We start from the raw sequence: 23,860 nt of genomic DNA, 5'->3' as shown, positions 1-23,860 counted from the left end.
GTTAGATTACAGAAAATATAATTCAGGCGGTATAACCGGCCATATATAACTTAAATAACATAAATATAAATGTTAGTGAAGTTAATAAAAGTTAGTAAACATAAATGATAGTTAGGCGACAGTGTCGACCATATATAATTTAGGTGGCAGAGCCAACCATATAATAAGAACAATACAAATGCACTAAGAACTTAATAAAAATTAGTAGTTCAAAATGTTAGTAGTCCAAAGTTTGATATATTCGAGTCTGAAAATTATTAATAATTTCATACCTTGATCAGTGACTCGTGATCGTTTGAGATATCCTTTGATTACACTAAGCTCTTCGTGCTGATAACGTGTTATAATTCAAGAGGCTTATAACTCCCTGTAATGATTATAAGAACAAAGAGAGAAAAAAAAAAGAGAGAAGAAAGAGAGAAGAAATATTGATATTGATATTTCAAGAGAAATGATACAACTTAAATGGCTACCATACATGTCTATTTATAGTGTAAAATATTACTATGCAAGAAATATAATAATAATAAAATTAACATCCAATCTAGATATTTTATAACACAATCTAGATATTTTATAACACTCCGTATTATATACATTATTACAGCTAAAATAAAACTAAACGGTGACAATAGAATATGGGTAGTGATATATACACAACCAATTTTTACAAATACACAACCAAACATGTTTTACAGTGTTATACAGTACAACACTATAAAACATGTTTGGTTGTGTATTTGTAAAAATTGGTTGTGTATATATCATCACCCTATAGAATATTGGTTCACCTTTCTAATAACTTTTTTGCGTTAGTCGACCATCAGATATATGCTATATTTTGGAAAATATAAGGGTTAGTTAAAGCATTTCACCAAAATTAAAGGGACTTATATTAATCATCTAGGGGCCATAGAAACAGTAAAATCAGCAGGAAGTGGGCGCATTTGCTCCATCCAATATTTTGACTCTAAATAAAGCTTCGAAACCCGACCCGCAACAACACTCATATCGGGTCTTTTATTCGGATCCTCTTCAACACATTCCATTCCCAATTTAACCAATTTCTCAACAACTTCCACCGGAAACGAATCCTTCAATTTTTTATCCATCCACCGCCGTACTCCGCCACCATCCTCCGCCTCTCTCGCCGTCTCAATCAACGAAATTCTCACATAGTTACCGTTCTCTTTCCTATATTTCAACGGTTCTTCGCCGGACAAAATCTCCAAAATCACAACTCCGAAAGCGTACACGTCGGATTTCTGAGTCGGAATGCCGGTAGACTGAAATTCCGGCGACATGTAACCTCTCGTACCTTCGAATTTCGTAAACTTCACTTTTAATCCACTTGAATCCTGTTCGGTGATACTATCAGATTCGCCACATAACTCCGCGGTACCGAAATGACATATTTTTGCGTTCATAATTGATGAATTCGTTACGATTATACTCGTTGTTTTGATATGATTATGAACAAATTTCTTCTCAAACCCTGTTGAATTGTGAATGTAATCAAGTCCGTGAGCTAGATCAGCCGCGATCTTAATCCGCGACATCCAATCCGATATAACCGTGAAATTAGGGTTTCTAGGGTTTTTCAATCCATCAGCAAGGCTAACACCTTTAACAAAATCATAAACTAGGTATATATAACATCCAGACATCGAAGCACCTCGAAGCTTAATTAAACTCGAGTGATGACTTTTACAAATCACCAAAAGTCGTTCTCGAAGCTCCGATTCGTTAATCGGACGACGAAGCTTCCGTTGAAACACGATGACATCATCTCCACGTATCGTGCATCTCCATGCGGCTGAAGACGATGATGAAGAATGTTTTGCAGATAGAAATCTGTTTGTAGCGGTGAATATTTCTTTGAAATCGTAAACGTGTGGATTTTCAGGTAAGGAATCACGTAGGCTTGATAACGAGGTTTGGCTTGAAACCGATGATTTCCATGAGTCTTTGTTGTAGCTATTGCTATCAGTTGATATAAACGTTGATGAGTTGCGATTAGATTGATCTGATTTTGTAGTTCTTCGTGACGTTGATGCTGTTGAGGTCGATGCAATTACGTCTGAGGTCATCTTTTTCGATCTACAGTGACAAAAGATGGTCATGTTAGTTGATTGAGTATGATTATAAAATCCGATTCAAATTGAGTTGGTGACACATTGGGGAAGTTGAGATAAAGTGAGAGGAGAAATGGTAAGACGAAGTTTTGTAGGTATGCAGTGTAGTCACTATCGAATAAAACCTTCGGGGAAAGTAGGAAAGGAAGCCGTTTTTTGGTGACCGTGACAACAGTACATTAATTTTAGGACAAATTACATAAAACATATTTTCCTTGTTTTGTTATTTTTGTTATTGTAGCTAATATATTCCATTCGGATATAAAAAAAAAAAAAAAAAAAAAGAATTTTCTCAAAGTTAATTACAATATGGGGTGTCGTTATCTTGTTAACATTTACAATTAAGTGTCAACTTCGCATATCATGTCAAATCCTTTATCGACCAACATTTTCAACTTGCGATTTTAACGCATGTTTTCGACACGTGATTCCTGCATGCGTTTTTTAAGGCGCGTTTTTTACCAGAGTTTTCGACTAGCGTTCTGGAGGCGCGTTTTCAACTCGTGATTCCAGCACGCATTTTCGAGGCGGTTTATGAGGTGTGCTTTTCGACGCTAAAACGCACCTCGTAAACGCGCATAGAAAAACGCGAATTGAAAAAACGCGCCTCAAGAACGCTGATCGAAAACTCTGGTAAATAAACGCGCCTGAAAAAATACGACTCAAAAAACGCGCGTTGAAAACGCATGTAGGAATCGTGCGTCGAAAATGTGCGTTGAAATCGCGAGTTGAAAATATTGGTCGATAAAGGACTTGACATGCGAAATTGACACTTAACTGAGAAAGTTAACGACACATCTCTTTTTGATTAACTATTGAAAAAGACTCTTTTTTATATCCGAATAAAATATATTACCTAGAATAGAAAAACGAGAAATATAGGTTAACTTTTTATGTAATTTGACCAAAAATTTATTTTTTAATTTTTGCCCAAAAAACGATGGATCAAAGTACAACCAATAGAAATATTTTGAAACTCATCTAATTGTTGATCACCAAACACCCAACCAAAATCAGGGACTTTATATGCGGGTTTCAGGGATCTAATAGCTTCGTCATCACTCTTTCATATTCATACTCCGATACTCGTATTCATATATCAGTAACAAGTAACTATCGTATTGATCAAGAAATCTCCCGATTCCCTTTCTCAGTCTCTAATCGTTATAACGATTTACTCAAATTCTTCTTCAATTTTAAATTATCAATCATGGTGCTCGAGGTACGTTTTCTTAATCACTATATCACTGTATATTATCACACTTCTTCCTCATTTAATTTCAAAATTTAGGGTTTTAATATTTTTTTGATATCAGGCTACGATGATCTGTATTGACAATTCTGAATGGATGCGTAACGGAGATTACTCTCCGACTAGGTTTCAGGCTCAAGCCGACGCCGTTAATCTGATATGTGGTGCTAAAACCCAGGTAATTTCATACTCATGTATGTTACGTCTACATACACATATACATATATGTTTATATAGTTAACTGCAGGGAGGCTTGTTGAATTTAATGCTATTGATTGGGACAACCCCTTTAGTTTAATTGATAGGGATATTTTTATTCTAAATAATTTCCTGAAAGGTTATACAATTCGTTTAAATTGAATTAGGTTGCAGGGAACATGATGTTTTAGGTTTAGTTAAAACTTAATTGTGTTTTAGGGCAGATAGGGTGTTGAGGGTACATGTTCAAGTATTCAATGATTGTATGAGCAACATTACCTATGAAAGTTCACCTTTTTTATATAGATTAGAGTCATTGATTGCAAAGTTGACAGCTTTATGTCTTTATGCCTTTGGGATTATGCCTAACGAGAAGCTGAAATTTTGCTATTGCTTTTTTGTTTACAGTCAAATCCCGAGAATACTGTGGGTGTCTTGACAATGGCTGGCAAAGGCGTTCGTGTTCTTGTAACTCCAACTAGTGATCTTGGAAAGATTTTGGCTTGCATGCATGGTTAGCTTGTTTGATTAGTCACGACTATTCGAATCGGAACACTTTTTATTTTGATGCACACTATGAACTGCTATTGAATTGCATTTCTGTGTATGAAGTGTGAAGTGCTAAAGTTTTTAAATTGTTTGGTTACATAGGTTTAGATATAGGTGGTGAGATGAACTTGGCAGCCGGGATCCAGGTTGCCCAGTTGGCTTTGAAGCATCGTCAAAACAAAAAGCAGCAACAAAGGATTATTGTGTTTGCTGGAGGGTATGCATTATTGTATTGTACCTTTTTATGTTGTAGGTTTTAGTATTTTCTGATTTCTTTGAACTTATTGTATGTGTTTTTTGGTTTGTAGTCCGGTTAAATATGACAAGAAAGTTTTGGAGATGATTGGAAAGAAGTTAAAAAAGAACAGTGTAGCTCTTGATGTTGTGAACTTTGGGGAAGAAGATGAAGCAAAAACAGAGAAGCTTGAGGCCCTTGTTGCTGCTGTAAATAATAACGATAGCAGTCACATTGTTCATGTTCCAGCTGGGTCGAATGCTCTTTCTGACGTCCTGTTGAGGTTTATTTTTGTTTTATTCAATACCTTTCTTTATATAATGATGCTTTTTTTTGTTTAATGTTGTGAAAATATTTGCTGCCAGTACTCCTATCTTTACTGGTGATGGAGAAGGTAGTGGAAGCGGCTTTGCAGCGGCTGCTGCCGCAGCTTCCGCTGGTGGTGTATCTGGCTTTGACTTTGGTGTTGACCCAAATCTGGATCCTGAACTTGCACTTGCACTTCGTGTGTCAATGGAAGAGGAGAGAGCGAGGCAAGAAGCTGCTGCGAAAAAGGCTGCAGATGATTCTTCAAAGCAAGAAGGGGAGTCTAGTTCACAAGATGCAACTATGTCTGAAAATGTTGCCACGTCAGCTTCGGAATCTGAGAATAAAAAGGATGATTTGATGGTTGGTTTCACTCTCTTTTTAAACCTGTATATTTCTTTTATACATTCAGATAACCATATTCACTCTCTGATGAGCCGCATAATCTTTATTCGGTTTGCAAGATACGTGCAAAATCATATTAATACAACAATATCAATACCCAATCTTGCATATGTGTGGTGTCGAGGGTAAAGAGACTGCTTTTGATTGGACCTCCAAACGTCATGAATGATAAGTATAAGTGCACAAGTAATGATAATAAAACTTAGCTAAATATAAGTAAGAGCATGTATAAGTTATACTAGGCTGTGAATATATGTATTTATACAAAGTATATATATATATATATATATATATATATATATATATATATATAACAAATAATAATTACAATTTACAATATATATTAAATCAAATTGAAATCGGAACCTAATAGAAAATACATCTCAAAGTAATATTACACCGTATGTTCTTGGAAAAATCCACAATTGACTCATCGTATGCTTAATTTTTTGATATTCTAGTATCTTGTTATTTATGTTATATTGTGGACATAATACACCGAGACTTGTTATTCATAACAGGATGATGAGAATGCACTGCTACAACAGGCACTTGCCATGTCAATGGATGATCCTGAAGCTACTACTGTTACAACAACAACAAGGGACGTTGATATGTCAGAAGCAGCTGCTGATGATCAAGACTTGGCACTTGGTAAGTTAATCCTCATAATATGCATTCATGATGATAATAATGATGATGGTCATAAGACAAGGTTCATCGATTATAAGTAATTTGTACAATCTTCACACATGCCTGTGGTGTAATTTGCAGCTCTACAGTTGTCTGTTCAAGAAGGTGCAAAAGAAGAATCCGGACAGGCGGATATGGGCAAGCTATTGGCGGATCAATCATTTGTGTCTTCAATTCTTGGTTCAGTATGTATAATTTTTTTATCATCATTTTGCTTTTTATCATGCGTATCAGCGACAGATACTTTGTTGAGAAAAGAACTGCTAAAAATACCATCTTTTTAAGATATTTGTTTGTCCTGATATTGGTTTTGCAGCTCCCAGGAGTAGACCCTAATGACCCATCAGTCAAAGATTTGCTTGCTTCAATGCAAAATCAGCTCGAGGTTCATCTTCTAACCCAATCCTATGAATGTTCAATAATTTACATTTTACTAAAGTTTTTTTTATGTTATTTTTTCTGCTTATTTTCAAGTCCGAACAGAAGAAAGATGAGGACAAAGCACCCAAGGAGGATGACAAGTGATCTTATATGCCCGTCGTTATTAATAATATGATCACTGGTACGGTCTTATAAAAGCTTATACAATTCTTGATAACCTGTGGATATCAGAAAATTATTAATTTAGTTTGCTCTTATAATTAAGTGAGCTATACTCTTGCTCAGTAATAATCTGTGCAAACTATTTATCTTCTGTTCATTTTATAGTCAATAGATGAAACACAAAAATGTGACCTATTATAGTTTTTGTATTTTTTGTATTTTTGAACTTGCAGGTCACCGGTTATGACGCCTTTCATAGAGATCTCTTTGACGATTGATGTTGATGATGTGTATGATGATGGGATAGTTGCAATGTGACGAATGTATGGAATATCATATTATTCTTGTTACCATGCATCAGTTTCTCACTTCTAATGCTTGTTTATGAACTTTAATCATGGTACTTGAACTTTAATCGTGGATCAGTTTCTCACTTATAGATCGATGAATGGCTTTCTTTAGAAAAGAAGCGAAGCTAGACTGAGTCAATCTAGACCGATTGTCAGTACAAATTAAATCGGTTTGAATCTAAACCACCCACTTGGTTTGTGCACGTTCTAATGAGAGTGCGCTCGCTAAAGAATTCAAACATTCATCATTTGTTTGTACATCGAAAGTAATTGACCACTTCATGAAAATAACAACCATTTACCAACTCAATATAACAGTGCTATCTACAAAGCAAAGCCCGTGTTTAACAGCATGGATTGGGTTTTCAGGATGGTCATAAAAAGTCAACACGCTAAAAAGTACTCCGTACTTCGTTTCTAAAAGAAGTGAATATAAAGGCATTTTTCATAAGAAACATTTTTTTTAAACAAAAGAAAAAAAAAACCGACTCCATGACGACTTTCCATCGACTAGTTCCATATGTTTTCAGTATGAAACTTAAATCACCAATCCAAATCACGAGCAAACACTCAAACAAGATCTTCGAGAATTTTGTGTGTAGTTGTGGTATTAATAGATTCCAAATTAACTAGATCCACCACTATGGTAGAGATAACTTTTTCTAATAATGAAGGAATGAATGAATATTGTTAGAGTAGAAGGTTATATTTATCGATAATCTATAATCTGTTTTAAACGTAAGTTAACACTAAATTAATATCAATTTAGTATGATTTATTATTTCTAATGGAAAGCGAAAACATGTACGGATTTAAGTGAAATGAGTAGATTTGAACCCTTCATCAAACTTACAAAGAAAACTAAAGCCCAACAAACTACACAACGACACGATAAAAAATTGCCTAATGCCTAATGACGACAAACATAACTAAGAAAGCAACAAAACAAAACACTACATATCTTAAAAAAACAAAATCAGTCAAACAAGCTAACATAAATCATTAAATTAATTTTAATCTAATAATAAATCCAATATTAAAATCAATATATCCACCATCTTTATGTTTTGATAGGTTGTAAAGTACAACTCATCAATACAGTGGAGACAAATGATGCACGAAGATGTTTTGTCACCCTCAATTCCCCTAATTATGAATAGTAGACTCCCTTACATATAAATAATATATAATATTTTTTATTTCTTCGATCTAGTTGTGTATGGACTATGGAGTATATGAAATTGTATATCAACACTTAAATAATATGGAGAATCTATCAACTTTAATGCTGAATTTATCAACACCTAAATAATATACCACTAAATATGATCAAAAACCAGCACCACGAACTACGAAGCCCAAGTACAATTCAAAAGGATTGTGATATTGCCCACGTATCATAAATTAAAAAAGGGATTGTGATTGGTGCCCAAATATCACATTGAAATTCGAAAGCAAGAACAAGAAGAGGAAGATCTAAAGAACTAGATTAGAACGTTTCGGATTTTTCACGGCACATATGGACGATGATATTGGTGGTTGTATGGTGGTCAAAGAAGGGTTAAAAACAGTCAGAGAGTAATCATAATGTGCTACGTACATCAGAATATGATGTCGGTTTACTCGCTCTCCCGAATAGCCCGAATAGGGAAAACCTTCTACCTTTTCTTGGTTGTCTTTTTCGTTGGTTGAGGTTTGATTTAGTTGGTTGTTTAACGTAGTCTTTCTTTGTCTCTCATTAGTGCCGGTTTGCTTGTTTGAGTATGTTTGATTGTAGTGTTTTGCGTTTATCTGTTTTGGTTATGTTCATCTTATGACTGAAGTTTTTCGTTTTATATAGTTTCATTGTATTTTTAAAAATATATATAAAAAAAGACCGCATTGAAATCTAAAATAGAAATATGATGATTTGCAAATAAATTAAATAAATAAATAAAAAAGAATGAGCTACTCTAATTCAGTAATTATACATTCAAGGACGAGTAGGGATGGCAATGGATACCCGATCCAGTGGATATTCATCCGATCTACCCGATTATTTGTGGATATGGACGATCTAAATGGATATGGATATTGATGTGGATGAAAAAAATTCATCCATGGATGAACCCGCTTTCACCCGAAATAACTAAATATATAAATTTATCACTCAAATTAGTATCATTTATGTAGTGATATTTCATTAATTATATTCATATTCACCTTTCTTTATATTTTCTCTAAAAATATAACTTTCTTCTTATATTTTGTTTTGTTTAAATAATCAAATGTATTTATCGTACTTTGGTGGTTCAAATGTGATTCCATGTAACTAAAAGTAAGCAACTTACATGTCGATATCTTTACACGTTTAATAGGTTATCTATTGAATATTTGTTATATAGATTAGTAAAATGTGACTATCAGGCGTATAAACTATTAAAAATATTACTTTTGATCGTATATAGTGAACCACCGCTTATAATTGTTAAAAATAAAATAAATTTAAACGGATATGGATAATTATCCATTAACCCGCTTCACCCGACGGATATGGATATAGATGGATGAAAAGTAAAAAAAAATAAATGGATATGGATATGGATACGGCCTCACCCGATTCATATCCGATCCATTGCCATCACTAAGGACGACGTAATCTTCATCAATTTCCTTTTAAATTTTCTTCTTCTTTCATTTTGATTTGTTTTTCCGTTTTTTTTTTATCATATAAATACCTCGCATAATTGTAATTTATGGCTCTAAACTCGCCGCTTTTAACGGTGTTATTTTCTATCATCTTTGAATTTGTAAATACTCAATGTAAACTACCAGTATTAAAATATAAAATATATTATATAAATTTATAATATTGATTTAAGAACTAGTAGTTCAATTATCATTCTATTTTGTTAAGAATAAGAATTGCTAAGCGTTTGATGGTACATTTTAAAACTCTGTATTTAAGAGGACTGGTTCCGAGAATTTAAGTGTCTATAACGAGGTGAAAAAGGTCTTTCGGCCATGCTAGAATGCTAGTAGACTTTGATTTTCTTTTCTTTTCTGAAGCCTTTGATTATTGTTTTTGGGTTCATTGTGCTTTATCTTCGCTGCTCCAGTTGTATTTCCCTAGTTCAATTGCTTCTCAAATCTTCGATTATGTCTATATTTATAAAAAAAAATGATGGGAAAATGGTCACAACGGGCAAACTACAAAGCGGAAACAAACCCGTTTGACCAACACTTTCCCGACCCGTATGAACCCGTGAGGAAACTAACAAACAAGCTATATCAAATCCAACCCAATTCAGTCCCAAATCAGCAAATACAAAATAATAAAGCACACACAAAAGACACGAGCTTTTTACGTGGAAAAACCTCTCAAAACGAGAGTAAAAAACCACGGGACCCGTAGGCCACTTAAATTCCACTATCACCAACAAGAGAGCAATACAATAAGTCTTCTCTAGATCAACTAGAGGCATACAACATCATCATACTCTTGAACAAGAACAATCAACAAGTATATGAAATAAATAAAGACAAAAGAGGAATAAATCACCCAAAAACTGCTCTCTGCTCCAGCAGCAATAACTCGACCTACATGCCTTTTTAGACGAATTCAACGGTTGAAAACCTTGGCACTGATGTCAGGAAGACACAGCCCAAAAATGGTAAAGATTCAACGGTCGGATCTCCGGGGATCGAAGGTTTTCTGGACTGCTGTAAGAAGTGACGGAAATTGGGATTTTTTCTCTCTCTTTTTCTTGAACTCTCTTCTCTCTTAATGAACAAAGTGGCTGCAACTTGAGTATGTATATGCCCTAATATGCAAGACCAAGTCAAACTTGCATATGGGCCAAATTGTTGAGCTTTGGGCTTGGACTATAATATTCCTCATATTTGTAAAACTCATTAAAACCCAACAAATCTCTCCCTTTTCAATTATGAGAAAGGATCGCCATCCCGGCGATCGAGCAACATATCTTGAGCTTCTCACTCGCCAAAGCCTTCGTGAGCATATCGGAACCATTATCATCAGTATGAACTTTATCAAGTTCAAACAACCCATCTTCAAGACATTCTCTAATCCAATGATACCGCACATCAATATGTTTTGTCCGCTTATGAAACATAGAGTTTCTAGCCAAGTGAATCGCACTCTCATTGTCACAAAGAACCGCATATCTTGACTGCTTAAACCCAAGGTCTTGTAAAAATCTTTTCATCCACAAAAGTTCTTTGCACGCTTCTGTTGCTGCCATATACTCAGCCTCGGTCGTAGATAAGGCAACACACTTTTGCAATCTTGATTGCCATGAAACTGCTCCCCCTGCGAAAGTCATCAAATATCCAGAAGTGAATTTCATGTTATCTTTGTTTCCTGCCATATCTGAGTCTGTATAACCAACAAGCATCGGTTCTCCATTTCCAAATGTGATACCCAACTTTGAAGTACCTCGTAAGTATCTCATGATCCATTTAACTGCTTCCCAATGCTTCTTACCCGGATTTGACATAAACCGACTAACAACACCTACCGCATGAGCTATATCAGGCCTAGTACACACCATAGCATACATCAAGCTACCAACCGCTGAAGCATATGGAACTTTATCCATCTCCTCAACATCCTCCTTTGAAGTAGGACAATCTCTTTCTGTTAGCTTAAAGTTGTTTGTAAGAGGGAAACTAACCACTTTAGCATTCTTCATGTTGAATCTACTTAGCACCTTTTCAATGTATTGCTCTTGTGATATATGTAACGTCTTAGCACCTCTATCTCTAGAAATCCGAATGCCAAGAATCTGTTTTGCTGGTCCCAAGTCTTTCATAGCAAAAGACTTTCTCAATTCTCGCTTCAACTGCGCAATTCTTTTAATATTTTTACCAACAATCAACATATCATCAACGTATAACAACAATATGATGAAATCATCATCACCAAACCTCTGAAAGAAAACACAATGATCTGAAGCTGTCTTTCGGTAGCCTTGCTTTCCTATAACCGACTCAAACTTCTTATACCACTGTCTCGGTGCTTGCTTCAACCCATATAAACTTTTCTGAAGTCTACAAACATAATTTTCTTTACCCTTAACCCGAAAACCTTCAGGTTGCATCATGTAGATTTCCTTATCCAAATCACCGTGAAGAAAAGAAGTCTTGACATCCATCTGTTCAACCTCAAGATCAAGACTAGCAGCTAATCCAAGAACCACTCGAATAGATCCCATCTTCACAACCGGTGAGAAAATCTCATCAAAATCAATACCCTTTTTCTGGCTGAATCCTTTAACGACTAACCTAGCTTTGTACCTTGGTTGTGAAGTAAGCTCATCTGTCTTCACTTTGAATACCCATTTGTTTCTCAAAGCTCTTTTGCCTTTAGGTAACTTCACCAGGTCATAAGTATTGTTCTCATACAAAGAATTCATCTCATCTTGCATAGCTTCACCCCACTCTTTCTTATGATCATCTTTCATTGCTTCTGAATAACATTCTGGCTCTCCCCCATCAGTAACTAATACATACTCATCAGCAGAATATCTAACAGAAGGATGACGGTCTCGAGTAGACCGCCTAAGTGGGACAAATGGGGGCACATCTGGTACTGGAATCTCTACCTGCTCCGGAGCATCACCAACATCAGTACCATGTTCATCATTCTGAACATCATCTCCAACATGTTGTGGAGTAACTGGATCCAAATCAACAAGATCAGTACTAGGTTAAGGAACTGAATCTGTCTTCTCAACATCTTTTAACATCTGATCTTCTGTAAAAACAACATCTCGGCTTCGTACAAGTTTCTTCTGAACTGGATCATATAACCTGTACCCAAAATCATCTTCACCATAGCCGAGGAATACACATGGCTTAGTCTTCATATCAAGCTTTGACCTCTCATCTTTGAGAACATGAACAAAAGCTTTACATCCAAAAACTCGTAAATGGCGGTAAGAAACATCTTTGCCGCTCCAAACCCTGTTAGGAACATCAAAACGCAAAGGAACACAAGGGGTTAGATTAATAATATGAACTGCCGTATTTAAAGCCTCACCCCAAAAGGAATCGGACAACCCTGCATGTGAAAGCAAACATCTAACTCTCTCAACCAAAGTTCTGTTCATCCTCTCTGCTAAGCCATTCAACTGAGGTGTCTTTGGTGGAGTCTTTTGATGCCGAATACCATTCTCCTTACAGTAAGCATCAAATCTGCCAATGTATTCACCGCCATTATCAGTCCGAATACACTTGAGTTTCTTCCCCGTTTGCCTTTCAACTAGTGCATGAAATTCCTTAAACTTCTCAAACACTTGATCTTTTGACTTTAAGGTGTAAACCCACACCTTCCTGGAATGATCATCAATGAATGTAACAAAGTAGGAACATCCACCAAGTGTTCTAGTCTTCATAGGCCCACAAACATCCGAATGAACTAGATCAAGTACGTTCTCCATTCGAAAAGAAGAATGACTCTTAAACACAACTCTGGTCTGTTTCCCTGCCAAACAGTGAGAACACTTACTCAAATCAATACCACTAACACCCGACAACACATTCTTCTTGAACAAGATAGACATCCCCTTTTCACTCATGTGGCCAAGTCTTTTATGCCACAACTCAGTAGAATCAACATTGTCCACAGCGTTAACAATGTTCTGGATGATCTTCGGACGCGTGATGTATAATCTTGAGTCTTTCTTGCCTCTTCCCACTATCATAGAACCAAGAGTTAGTTTTCAAATACCATTACCAAAACCGTTATAATAACCATCATCATCAAGAATGCCTGTTGAAATAACATTAAGTCTCATATCCGGAACATGTTTTACATTATGCAAAACTAACTCCATTCCCGTGTCAAATTTCAAACAAACATCTCCAATACCAACGATCTTTGATAACCCGGCATTACCCATCCTAGCAAATCCATAGTCACCTGGAGTGTAAGATGAGAAGTGATCTCTACAAATTGCAACATGACATGTAGCACCACTATCAACAATCCAACTCGTGTCATCATGAGTAAGATTGATCATATCATAATCAATACAAACAAAGAACTCATCTGTGATAGCGTTAACTTCAACCTTATCATCATCACCACCATCACTTTTCTTTTGTTTATTCTTGTCATATGCCTTTTTCTTCTCATTCTTCAACTTTGGACAATACCACTTTGTGTGCCCCTTTTCATGACAATTATAACACTCAACATTAACAAATTTACCTTTGCGTGAGCTGCTACGGTGATTGCCTCTTTTACCCTGACCTCTACTATGACTTCTCCCCCGCGTTTCTGTGACCAAGATATCTGACTGTGAAGAGGAACCTTGTGACTTTCTTCTCATCTCTTCATTCAAAATACTACCCTTAGCCAATTCCATGGTGATAGTACCATTCGGTGCAGAGTTGGACAAAGATGTCCTAAAAGTCTCCCAAGAGTCCGGTAATGTACCAAGTAACCAGAGACCCTGAATCTCATCCTCAAACTTGATACCCATACCTGCAAGCTGATTTATAATACCCTGATATGCATTTAGGTGATCTGTAATAGGAGTCCCATCATGGTACTTCAAAGCCATCATCTGCTTAATTAAGAACAACTTGTTATTCCCAGTCTTTCGTTCATATAACTGCTCAAGCTTTTTCCATAAGGCTTTAGCATCAGTCTCCCCAGTAATATGATTCACAACATTATCATCAACCCACTGCCGAATATACCCACATACTTGTCTATGCAAAATTTTCCATTGAGCATCAGATTTTTCCTCAGGTTTATCCTCAGTAAAAACAGGCAAATAATAATCTTTCACATAAAGAAGATCCTCCATCTTGCCTTTCCAAACATGATAATTTGAACCATTTAAACTAATCATTTTACTTGTATTAACTTCCATCTTTCACACAAGTCAAATCAAATAACCTAGCTCTGATACCAATTTGATGGGAAAATGGTCACAACGGGCAAACTACAAAGCGGAAACAAACCCGTTTGACCAACACTTTCCCGACCCGTATGAACCCGTGAGGAAACTAACAAACAGGCTATATCAAATCCAACCCAATTCAGTCCCAAATCAGCAAATACAAAATAATAAAGCACACACAAAAGACACGAGCTTTTTACGTGAAAAAACCTCTCAAAACGAGAGTAAAAAACCACGGGACCCGTAGGCTACTTAAATTCCACTATCACCAACAAGAGAGCAATACAATAAGTCTTCTCTAGATCAACTAGAGACATACAACATCATCATACTCTTGAACAAGAACAATCAACAAGTATATGAAATAAATAAAGACAAAAGAGGAATAAATCACCCAAAAACTGCTCTCTGCTCCAGCAGCAATAACTCGACCTACAGGCCTTTTTAGACGAATTCAACGGTTGAAAACCTTGGCACTGATGTCAGGAAGACACAGCCCAAAAATGGTAAAGATTCAACGGTCGGATCTCCGGGGATCGAAGGTTTTCTGGACTACTGTAAGAAGTGACGGAAATTGGAATTTTTTCTCTCTTTTTCTTGAACTCTCTTCTCTCTTAATGAACAAAGTGGCTGCAACTTGAGTATGTATATGCCCTAATATGCAAGACCAAGTCAAACTTGCATATGGGCCAAATTGTTGGGCTTCGGGCTTGAACTATAATATTCCTCATATTTGTAAAACTCATTAAAACCCAACAAAAAATTGGGCCCCGAAAATCATGGAAAATGAGCAATCGATCATACGCTATCGTAGGGATTGTGCATACTCTATCATAGGGATCGTGCGGATGAGCAAAAATCGCAAAACACTGAACCGAAACCAAACCGGTACCGATACCAAAAACCGAACCTACATGTCTTCGGTTTCGGCTCCTTTTTTTTAGAAAATTTTATTTTGATAAATTCGATATCGATAACCCCTACGTTTGTTATGAGTATTGGTACATAGATAAATTATCTAACATTAATATTTAATTACTCAATAAATTGATTATGAGCTAAAAATGTAATGTTTGTATGTTTATATGATTGTTAATTCGTCAGCAACACAAAATATGTTTTCCATTGATACTAGAGTAATTTCAAACGAATAAAATCAACTAGATAAAATACATGCCTGTTGATTAAATATTAGCTCAAAAAAGGTTTTTAAACATGTTGTAAAACCACCGACGGCTGAAATAAAATAGGTAGGACATCGTGCTGACGCTGACCATCATTGATGGTAACTATTTTAATATCGTAAACTATACTTGCCGACGATTCAATCATTTTATTTGAGCAGAAAAAATGACATAGTATCTCACACAATGTCTCACAAAGACATTGTCCTGAAAATTTATTGGTCTATCGTTAGTCAAAGAACGAAATGATTATAAAACATAAGAACAATTTACGATATATCTTGATGATTTGTACATAACTTAAAGGTTGATCATTTTAGGTAGTCAATTCTAACACACTATTTTTTTATTTCATAAACACCACTTAATATTAATTAGTAAGTGATTAGTACATACCATTTCATTTTTTTATAATACTCACTTATGTTATTCCATGTTATTCCATTGCATAAGTGTCCTTACGGAGGTTATATTTTCTTGAGCCATCATTAAGAAAATCGTTTATCTAATTGTCTCCATTATTTAACAGCAACAGCAATAAACATACGGAGTAATAGATTTTTGCAATAGAGTCTGATACGTAACTCATAAGCAAGCTAATGCCATGTTATTATAAGTATCCCACTTTTATGCTTTATTATCATCATCAACGGGACGAGTTATATTATTTGTGATGAATCAAGTCTTAGGATTGGTAGATAAAGCAATTTCAACATATCTTCTTCACGAATGATAATTTCAAGCTCTACTAAACTTTTCTTGAATTGAGCGAAAAGGGCCATCGAAAAGCATGAAGGAACAAAGAATATTGAGACTCGAGTTGATTCATGGTAAATTGACGATAACACGAGATGAACACTCTAATACCGTATAGAGTGATTAACAATGAAGAATTAAGGTTTACACATTTTAGAGGAAAACTACATCTATATTTCACTCAGTTTTGAATGGATTTCACATAGATCGCGGGGTCGAAAATTCGATTGGTTAACGTGGATAAATGATCCGAGTTTGTACTTAAATTAGCTTTTAATCATATTTGTGTAATTTCTCAGTTTGCTTCCCCTGCAAACTATTCGTGTAGGTTGTATATGTGGTATTGTGGGCTGGTATCTATACTCTCCTACCACTCTATGTATTCTGTTTCTTTATGGTATTTATAATCTTCCTTGCTTTTCAAAAAAAAAAAAAAAAATATATATATATATATATTTCACTCAGTTTTGATTACAACAATAATAGTACAGAAGCCAGAAGGGATTATTTACCGAGATTAACTAACAATCTTTTAACATCCTAAGTAACTCTTAACAAACTTAATTACATAATTTACAGTTGGTTCCCTAGAGAACTATTATTTACAACTCGATTCTTCAACTTGTGAATTGACTTTGTTGACTTACTATGGGTTAACTTTGTTTGATTGCTATATGTTGATTATTAAAATATACATTTATGTTATTCAAAAAAACATTTATGTTATGTTTTGTTTGAAATTAATATAATATATCTTACATTTAAAAAAAAAAAAAAAAAACATTTATGTTATTCGGAAAAAAATCCAAATTCAAAATAGAAGTGAATATGTTTAAAATGAAAAGGTGAACCTAATTTGTTTAATGTATCAATTATACTCCGTATTTAACAAAAACTATATGAAGAAATTTAAATCGATAAAAAATACTACGTACTAAAATAGTTAAATACAGAGTACCTCTCACGTATCTATCGTTACACTACGGTCGTGGTCAAGCTTTAAAAAAGAAATGTACGTGGTATTATACTATTTGTGCAGGTGGGGCTGGATCTTTTTTAATTTTTAAGTAATTGTTATTATTATTATATTATTGTTATTGTTATTTTAAGGAAGCTTCAATCCCAATGTTAAATCACGTGATTATGTGCCAGCTGTGATGTGATTGGGTCCTACTGCCACGACATCAGAACATGGGCCTCAGTGTCGCTCTACCGACGCCGCAAAGGAGCGTTAAACCAATGAAACGACAGCATGTTACGTGACTGCACGATAGTATTTTTACCCCCTGGCTTCTGCGCTTCCCACGTTGGCACACTAAATTTACCCTTTAAACGGTCCTTCGTATTGGAGTATTGGTTAGGAGTGATCCTTAGGTAGCTAACATACATTACATGACATTGTTAAATACTCCTCTAACATCTCCTGCATATTCTTTCATTTGATTTTACACACACATTCTTCCCTCCCTTTTTAGGTCCCATTCATTCTCTCGTCTTTCAAATTTTATACCTACTCATTGACATTTCATTTCAATCACTGTTGCCAATTTTATGTTTTCAATTTTCAAAATTTCACTTACTTTTTGTCGTTTCGATCCGTTGGGTTTTTTACCCATAAAACTTCGAAACTTTCGCCACTTAAGGAATTTTTGGGGGTTTCTGCCTTGATATACTGTATATATAATATATACTTATAATCGTATTTATATTTATTTTGTTCAATTGCACCTTTTATTCGGCATTTAGGGCTTTTATCCTCAGGTTTGTCTTCACCTCTATCATTTTCACCTCTAAAGTTTTTTTTGAATGTTTGTTTTTGGTGAAATGTGTAAAAATGGAGTCACGATTCTTTTATAATTATGAATGCTTGGATATAAATGGCACGTTACTAGGGTTTTAGCTCAGTTTTAGTTTATTAAAGCTCTGTTTTTTGTTTTTCTTTTTAAAAACTGAATTTTGTTAAGCTCTGGTTTAGTTTACTGTAGAATAATGCTAAATTTAGTAGTGTAAAATTATAAAAAACTAGTATTATTGTTTGTGTTTTTTCTAATTACAGATAAAATAACATCAGCACATGTAAATAAATAGTAATCCTCTTTAATTTCATTCTGTTAGTTTATAGTACTAAACATCTTTTTCTTTCTGATTTTGAATTTTGATTTCAGGAAGTTGAAATAAAAATGACAAGCCAAAGTTATATGGAAGAGATTGACTGTGCAAGTTTCTTTGATCAAATAGACGATTTGATTGAATTTCCTCCGGTTAACGATACGTCTTTGGATTCCGATAACTGTAATGAGTATATCAACATGTGGACCAACAATTTCGATGAGTTCCAGGTTTCTGATTCCGTTTTCATCGGTAGCAGAGGAGATAAGAACGCCACTGCAGCTCTGTCGGCGGAGCTTTCTGTTCCGGTGAGTTGATAAAGATTTTTTACTTTGCATTGTGTTTAATTAGTAAATGGTAATGATGTCATACATGTAGGTTTTGGTAGGCAGCTAAGTATTGTTTATAATTTTGTATTATAATTGGGATGTATGTATATATGTATGATGATTGTGCACATGGTTAGTGGTTAAATGTTTTTGTTTAAATTGAGATTGATGTTTACTTTAGATTTGAAGTTTCATCAAATCCTTGATATAATGCTTTTAAAAGTCATTGAAAATGGAGGGCGAAGGTTGAATTTTAATTACTCCACTTTTGACAATTTTAAATGTTTTTTGTATTTTGATTTTAGAAACTCAACTTACTGTTATTCAACTGTTCTTGTTGCTTTTGAAGCAAAAAGTTTATGGTTTTGATATCTTAATTCATTTGGGAACTTCAGATTTGAGACACAAAGGGGACCCAATAAGTAGAAATTATGTCTTAATTTTGTGGACCCATCAATAATTGTGATTTTAATTTGTTTAAAAAGCAAGGGTTATTTTAAATTTGGTAAGTTCCACATAGTTGATATGTTGTGGGTTCCATTTTTATGATGCATGTGAATGGACTAAAGATTACTTAAAAAGGGGAAGGAAGTAGTGTTCTTGAAGAAAAGTTGATTAAACTGTTGACACTGTTAAAGATGAGTCCTTTCCTAAAGAACAATCAATGGTTGTCTTGATTTGTACCAACTTTAGTGTAATGGGTGATTGTACTTATTAACTTTTTGTTGCTACAATTTATGAAGCTGATATCTAAATTTTATCTTGTCAAATGGATATCAATTTGTACTTATGTCCTTGTTTATGTTTTCTTCATCACAGTATGAGGATATTGTTCAGTTGGAATGGCTTTCGAACTTTGTGGAAGACTCGTTTTCGGGTGGTGAAATGACCATTAACAAAGAAAATGTTTCGACACAAAAAGAGACGGTAATTGTAAGCCACCAATTCGATACTTCAAGTCCTGTGTCGGTCCTCGAGAGCAGTAGCAGCAGTTCTAGCTCCTCCTCCAACTCGGGCAGTGGTAAGATGATCCCACTCAGCCCAATTCAACGTGGGCCACAAAAGGCCCGAAGCAAGCGTCCTCGGCCCACAACTTTTAATCCTCGGGTCATGATGGAACTCCTCTCCCCTCTTGTGTTTGTGCCAGTTTCATCTTCTTCTGAATCCGAAAAGAATTTTACATCTAGTTGTGGGCCGAATATGGTTGCGCCTGAGCCCGTTGAGAAGAAGAAAAAGAAGCTGAAAAAGCCCAAGATCCAATTCAGCCAGGTGGAGGAAAATGACAGCCACAATGATAACCGACAAGTCGTTAGAAAGTGTATGCATTGTGAAATTACGAAGACACCGCAATGGCGGTCAGGCCCAATGGGCCCAAAGAGCCTTTGCAATGCTTGTGGTGTTCGTTACAAGTCAGGGCGGCTGTTCCCAGAGTACCGCCCTGCAGCCAGCCCGACTTTTGTTCCTACATTGCATTCTAACTCCCACAAAAAGGTTGTTGAAATGAGAACCAAGTTTGGCCCGAATGAAACTATGGCTATTGTTAAGACCGAGCCAGAACCAGAGCTCATCCCAAACATAAACCCTATTGCAGATTACTTTTAAAGATGGTTAGGGTTTGGTGAAAGGAGTTTTGGTATTCAGTTTTAGTATGATGATTTGTTTTGTTTGTTGTATATGCTTGAAGTGGGGAGGATGATATAGAAATCAGGTTATATTTAGGTAGAGAGTATAAGATTATGAAAAAATAGGTTAGGGAGTCGGTCATATTAATTTGTTTGTTATGTTGAGTGTGGGAATGGGAATTCTTTGTGTAGTCCAGAGTCTTAAGATGAGTCATGTGATCAAGTTTAAGCCCTTTTGTGATGAAATCAGGTTCTTTTTGGAGTCATTTTTAAGACCATTTGTAGTGGTTGGGGGCGTGAATTGCTTTTTGTATTTTTTTTGATGACCAGAACGTGTATATATATATAAAATATAAATTATTATTATTATTATTAATATTAAAGTTAAATGAATTACAACGGATACATATCCGTTTGAAATCACCACCAAACTGCCCTCAATCATTTGCCTACACGTGTTCTCCCACTCCGTTGCCCAACCCGTTGCCAACCGCCCCACGCCACCTTTCTTGCTCCCGGCAACGCCTCGATACGGCATTTTGGGGGCGGCGCCGGGTGCCATGTCACCCCCCACGCCGTTGTCTTCTCACCAATACAACGAGTCTAAAGGTTAGGTTTTTTTACTTGCGAGTTGCTGTTGGAAATTTAGTGTAATTGAGGGATTTAATCTACACTTGTAAATGGGTTAGGAGGTACGGAGTGTACACCCATTAAGTGATAGATTACCCGGACCCGAAAGTGGTTTTCCATTATCACAAATTTGAGTGATTACGGAAGTATTATTCCTGCACTAGGTGAAACATCTCCATCGTGGAAATAAAACAAACAACTTTATGAAAAGGATTTAATCGATTTCCTTGATTTGGTTGTTGGAAATAAAACAAACAACTTTATGAAAAGGATTTGTTTTAGATTTGAAAAGGAAATTAGTTAGTGAAACATCTCCATCGTGGAATAATACTTGTTTTTGGGTACCTATAAATAAGGACTATCATTCATGAGAAAAAATAGATACAAAAACACCTTAATACTCTTATGCAAAAGAGTTCTTGTTTACTGCCAATAACAAGAACTAATCTCTGTCTTATCCCAAAGTGATATTCGTGTAACCCAGGCAATAAGGGTCGAATAATTACTTTCGGAAAGTGATACCACGATTCAGTGATTTATCCGGCTATCGATTATTTTACCCTACACGAAATTTCAATAAAACCTCCAACAATCGAAAGTAATTATTTGTTATAATCGATGGCGGCTACGATAAAACACATGACGGCGAATTTCTCTAAACTTGATAAGTTTGAGGGAATTGATTTTAGGAGATGGCAAAAGAAGATGCACTTCTTTCTGAGCAGCATGAGTGTGGTGTACGTACTCAGCACACCAATTCCTGAAGATCATGGTGATGATGCCACTGTTGAACAAATTCGGAAAAGGTTCAAGTGGGAGAACGATGACTACATCGCTAGAGGTTTAATCCTCAATGGTATGGCTGATTCCCTTTTTGATATTTACCTAAATGTTGAATCTGCTAAAGAACTATGGGACTGTTTAGAAACCAAGTATATGTCTGAGGATGCTTCTAGTAAAAAGTTCCTTGTGAGTAATTTTAATAATTACAAGATGGTCGATTCTAGACCGGTCTTGGAACAATACAATGAGCTCATTCGTATACTTGGTCAATTCACACAACATAAGATGAACATGGATGAGTCTATTCAAGTCTCAAGCATAATTGATAAACTACCTCCATCTTGGAAAGAATTTAAACATTCTTTGAAACATAAGAAGGAGGAGTTAACTCTTGTTGAGTTGGGTAGTCATCTGAGTATTGAGGAATCCCTCAGGTTGCAGGATAATGACAAGCCAAAGAGTAACGAAGTTGCTGGTACGTCTGTTGTCAATATGGTGGAACATAAAAAGTTCACTAGTAATAATGACAAAAAGGGAAAACGTAAACATCAAGGTAATAACAAAGTTGATCCTAATAAGAAGTCTAAATTGACTTGTTGGAAGTGTGGTAAATCTGGACACTTGAAGAGGGATTGCAAGGTTATTTTTGGCACTAACAATGCTAAGGGATCTAGCACAAATGGTTCGGGCAATGGTTCGAACAACCAAGCCCCGAAAGGTCAGAATATATTTAATAATTCAATTGAGAATTATTATGTTTCGTATATATCTGAGATTTGTTTTGTGCAGGATGATGATGTTGCGTGGTGGGTTGACTCTGGAGCTACTATTCATGTATGTAAGGATAGATGTTGGTTCAAGACTTACGAGTCGGTGACTGATGGATCAATTCTTCATATGGGAAATGAGTCAACAGCCTCTATTCATGGACGTGGTCGTGTGGATTTAAGTTTTAGTTCTAGAAAGATTGTTTCTTTGTTTAATGTTTTGCATGTACCACAAATTAGAAAAAATTTGGTTTCAAGTAGTATGTTGAATAATTGTGGTTACAAGCAAGTTATTGAATCTGACAAGTTTGTTCTATCTAAAAATGGTTTATTTGTTGGATTTGATTATTTGAGTAATGGAATGTTTAGACTAAACATTGAACATGTAAGTGTTGATATTGCTTGTATGTCTACTACTAGCATAAATAATTCTATTCTTTGGCATGCTAGACTAGGACATGTACACTTTAAAAGAATGCAAGATATGTCTAAAGATGGATTAATGCCGGCCTTTGATATGAACAATGAAAAGTGTAAAACGTGTATGTTGACAAAGATCACTAAGAAACCTTTTCAAAATATACATCGTGATACTGAAATTTTGGAATTAATACATAGTGATTTATGTGATTTGCATGCAACTCCTACTTTAGGGAACAAGAAATATTTTGTGACTTTTATTGATGATGCTTCTAGGTTTTGCTATGTTTATTTGTTACATACTAAGAATGAAGCATTAGATAAATTTAAAATATTTAAAACTGAAGTAGAATTACAACAAAAGGCATTGATTAAAAGACTTAGAACGGATAGGGGAGGTGAATACATTGACCAATTGTATTTCCAATCCGTTGGTATCATCCATGAGACCACAGCTCCTTATACTCCACAACAAAATGGTATATCTGAGAGGAAGAATAGGGTCCTCAAAGAGATGGTTAATTCCATGTTATCCTATTCGGGTTTAAGTAAGGGATTTTGGGGAGAAGCTATATTAACAGCTTGTTATTTGCTTAATAGAGTTCCTAACAAAAGGAACAAGATTACACCTTATGAACTTTGGAATAAAAGAAAACCTAACTTGAACTATCTTCGGGT

General features: G+C 35.3%; 3 protein-coding genes across 4 annotated transcripts; 2 read left to right on the top strand and 1 right to left on the bottom strand.

Moving 5' to 3' along the window:
• Positions 1-795: 795 nt before the first annotated feature.
• Positions 796-2,177, bottom strand: LOC139843571 (lysM domain receptor-like kinase 3). Its single transcript, XM_071833680.1, has one exon. The coding sequence runs from the start codon at positions 2,121-2,123 to the stop codon at positions 900-902; it is 1,224 nt and encodes a 407-aa protein (XP_071689781.1). The 5' UTR covers positions 2,124-2,177; the 3' UTR covers positions 796-899.
• Positions 2,178-3,125: 948 nt separating this feature from the next.
• On the top strand, positions 3,126-6,840 carry LOC139840042 (26S proteasome non-ATPase regulatory subunit 4 homolog). The gene is made up of 11 exons (XM_071830265.1): positions 3,126-3,357; positions 3,452-3,565; positions 3,994-4,099; positions 4,237-4,351; positions 4,443-4,652; positions 4,735-5,038; positions 5,602-5,734; positions 5,855-5,958; positions 6,090-6,158; positions 6,248-6,335; positions 6,550-6,840. Exons 1-10 carry the CDS (start codon positions 3,346-3,348, stop codon positions 6,296-6,298), a joined length of 1,218 nt encoding a protein of 405 aa, XP_071686366.1. The 5' UTR covers positions 3,126-3,345; the 3' UTR covers positions 6,299-6,335; positions 6,550-6,840.
• Positions 6,841-17,845: 11,005 nt separating this feature from the next.
• Positions 17,846-20,827, top strand: LOC139843201 (GATA transcription factor 8). Of its 2 annotated transcripts, none has more exons than XM_071833267.1 (3): positions 17,846-17,896; positions 18,688-18,939; positions 19,780-20,827. In XM_071833267.1, the coding sequence occupies exons 2-3, from the start codon at positions 18,703-18,705 to the stop codon at positions 20,560-20,562; spliced, it is 1,020 nt and encodes a 339-aa protein (XP_071689368.1). In that variant the 5' UTR covers positions 17,846-17,896; positions 18,688-18,702; the 3' UTR covers positions 20,563-20,827. The 2 variants fall into 2 exon arrangements, with proteins under 2 accessions (XP_071689368.1, XP_071689367.1); XM_071833266.1 differs by having other exon boundaries at positions 17,849-18,283.
• Positions 20,828-23,860: the final 3,033 nt, after the last annotated feature.

This window comes from Rutidosis leptorrhynchoides, chromosome 4 (assembly GCF_046630445.1).
Source record: "Rutidosis leptorrhynchoides isolate AG116_Rl617_1_P2 chromosome 4, CSIRO_AGI_Rlap_v1, whole genome shotgun sequence".
Lineage (NCBI taxonomy): Eukaryota > Viridiplantae > Streptophyta > Magnoliopsida > Asterales > Asteraceae > Rutidosis > Rutidosis leptorrhynchoides.
This window is presented reverse-complemented; position numbering and strand designations above follow the sequence as displayed.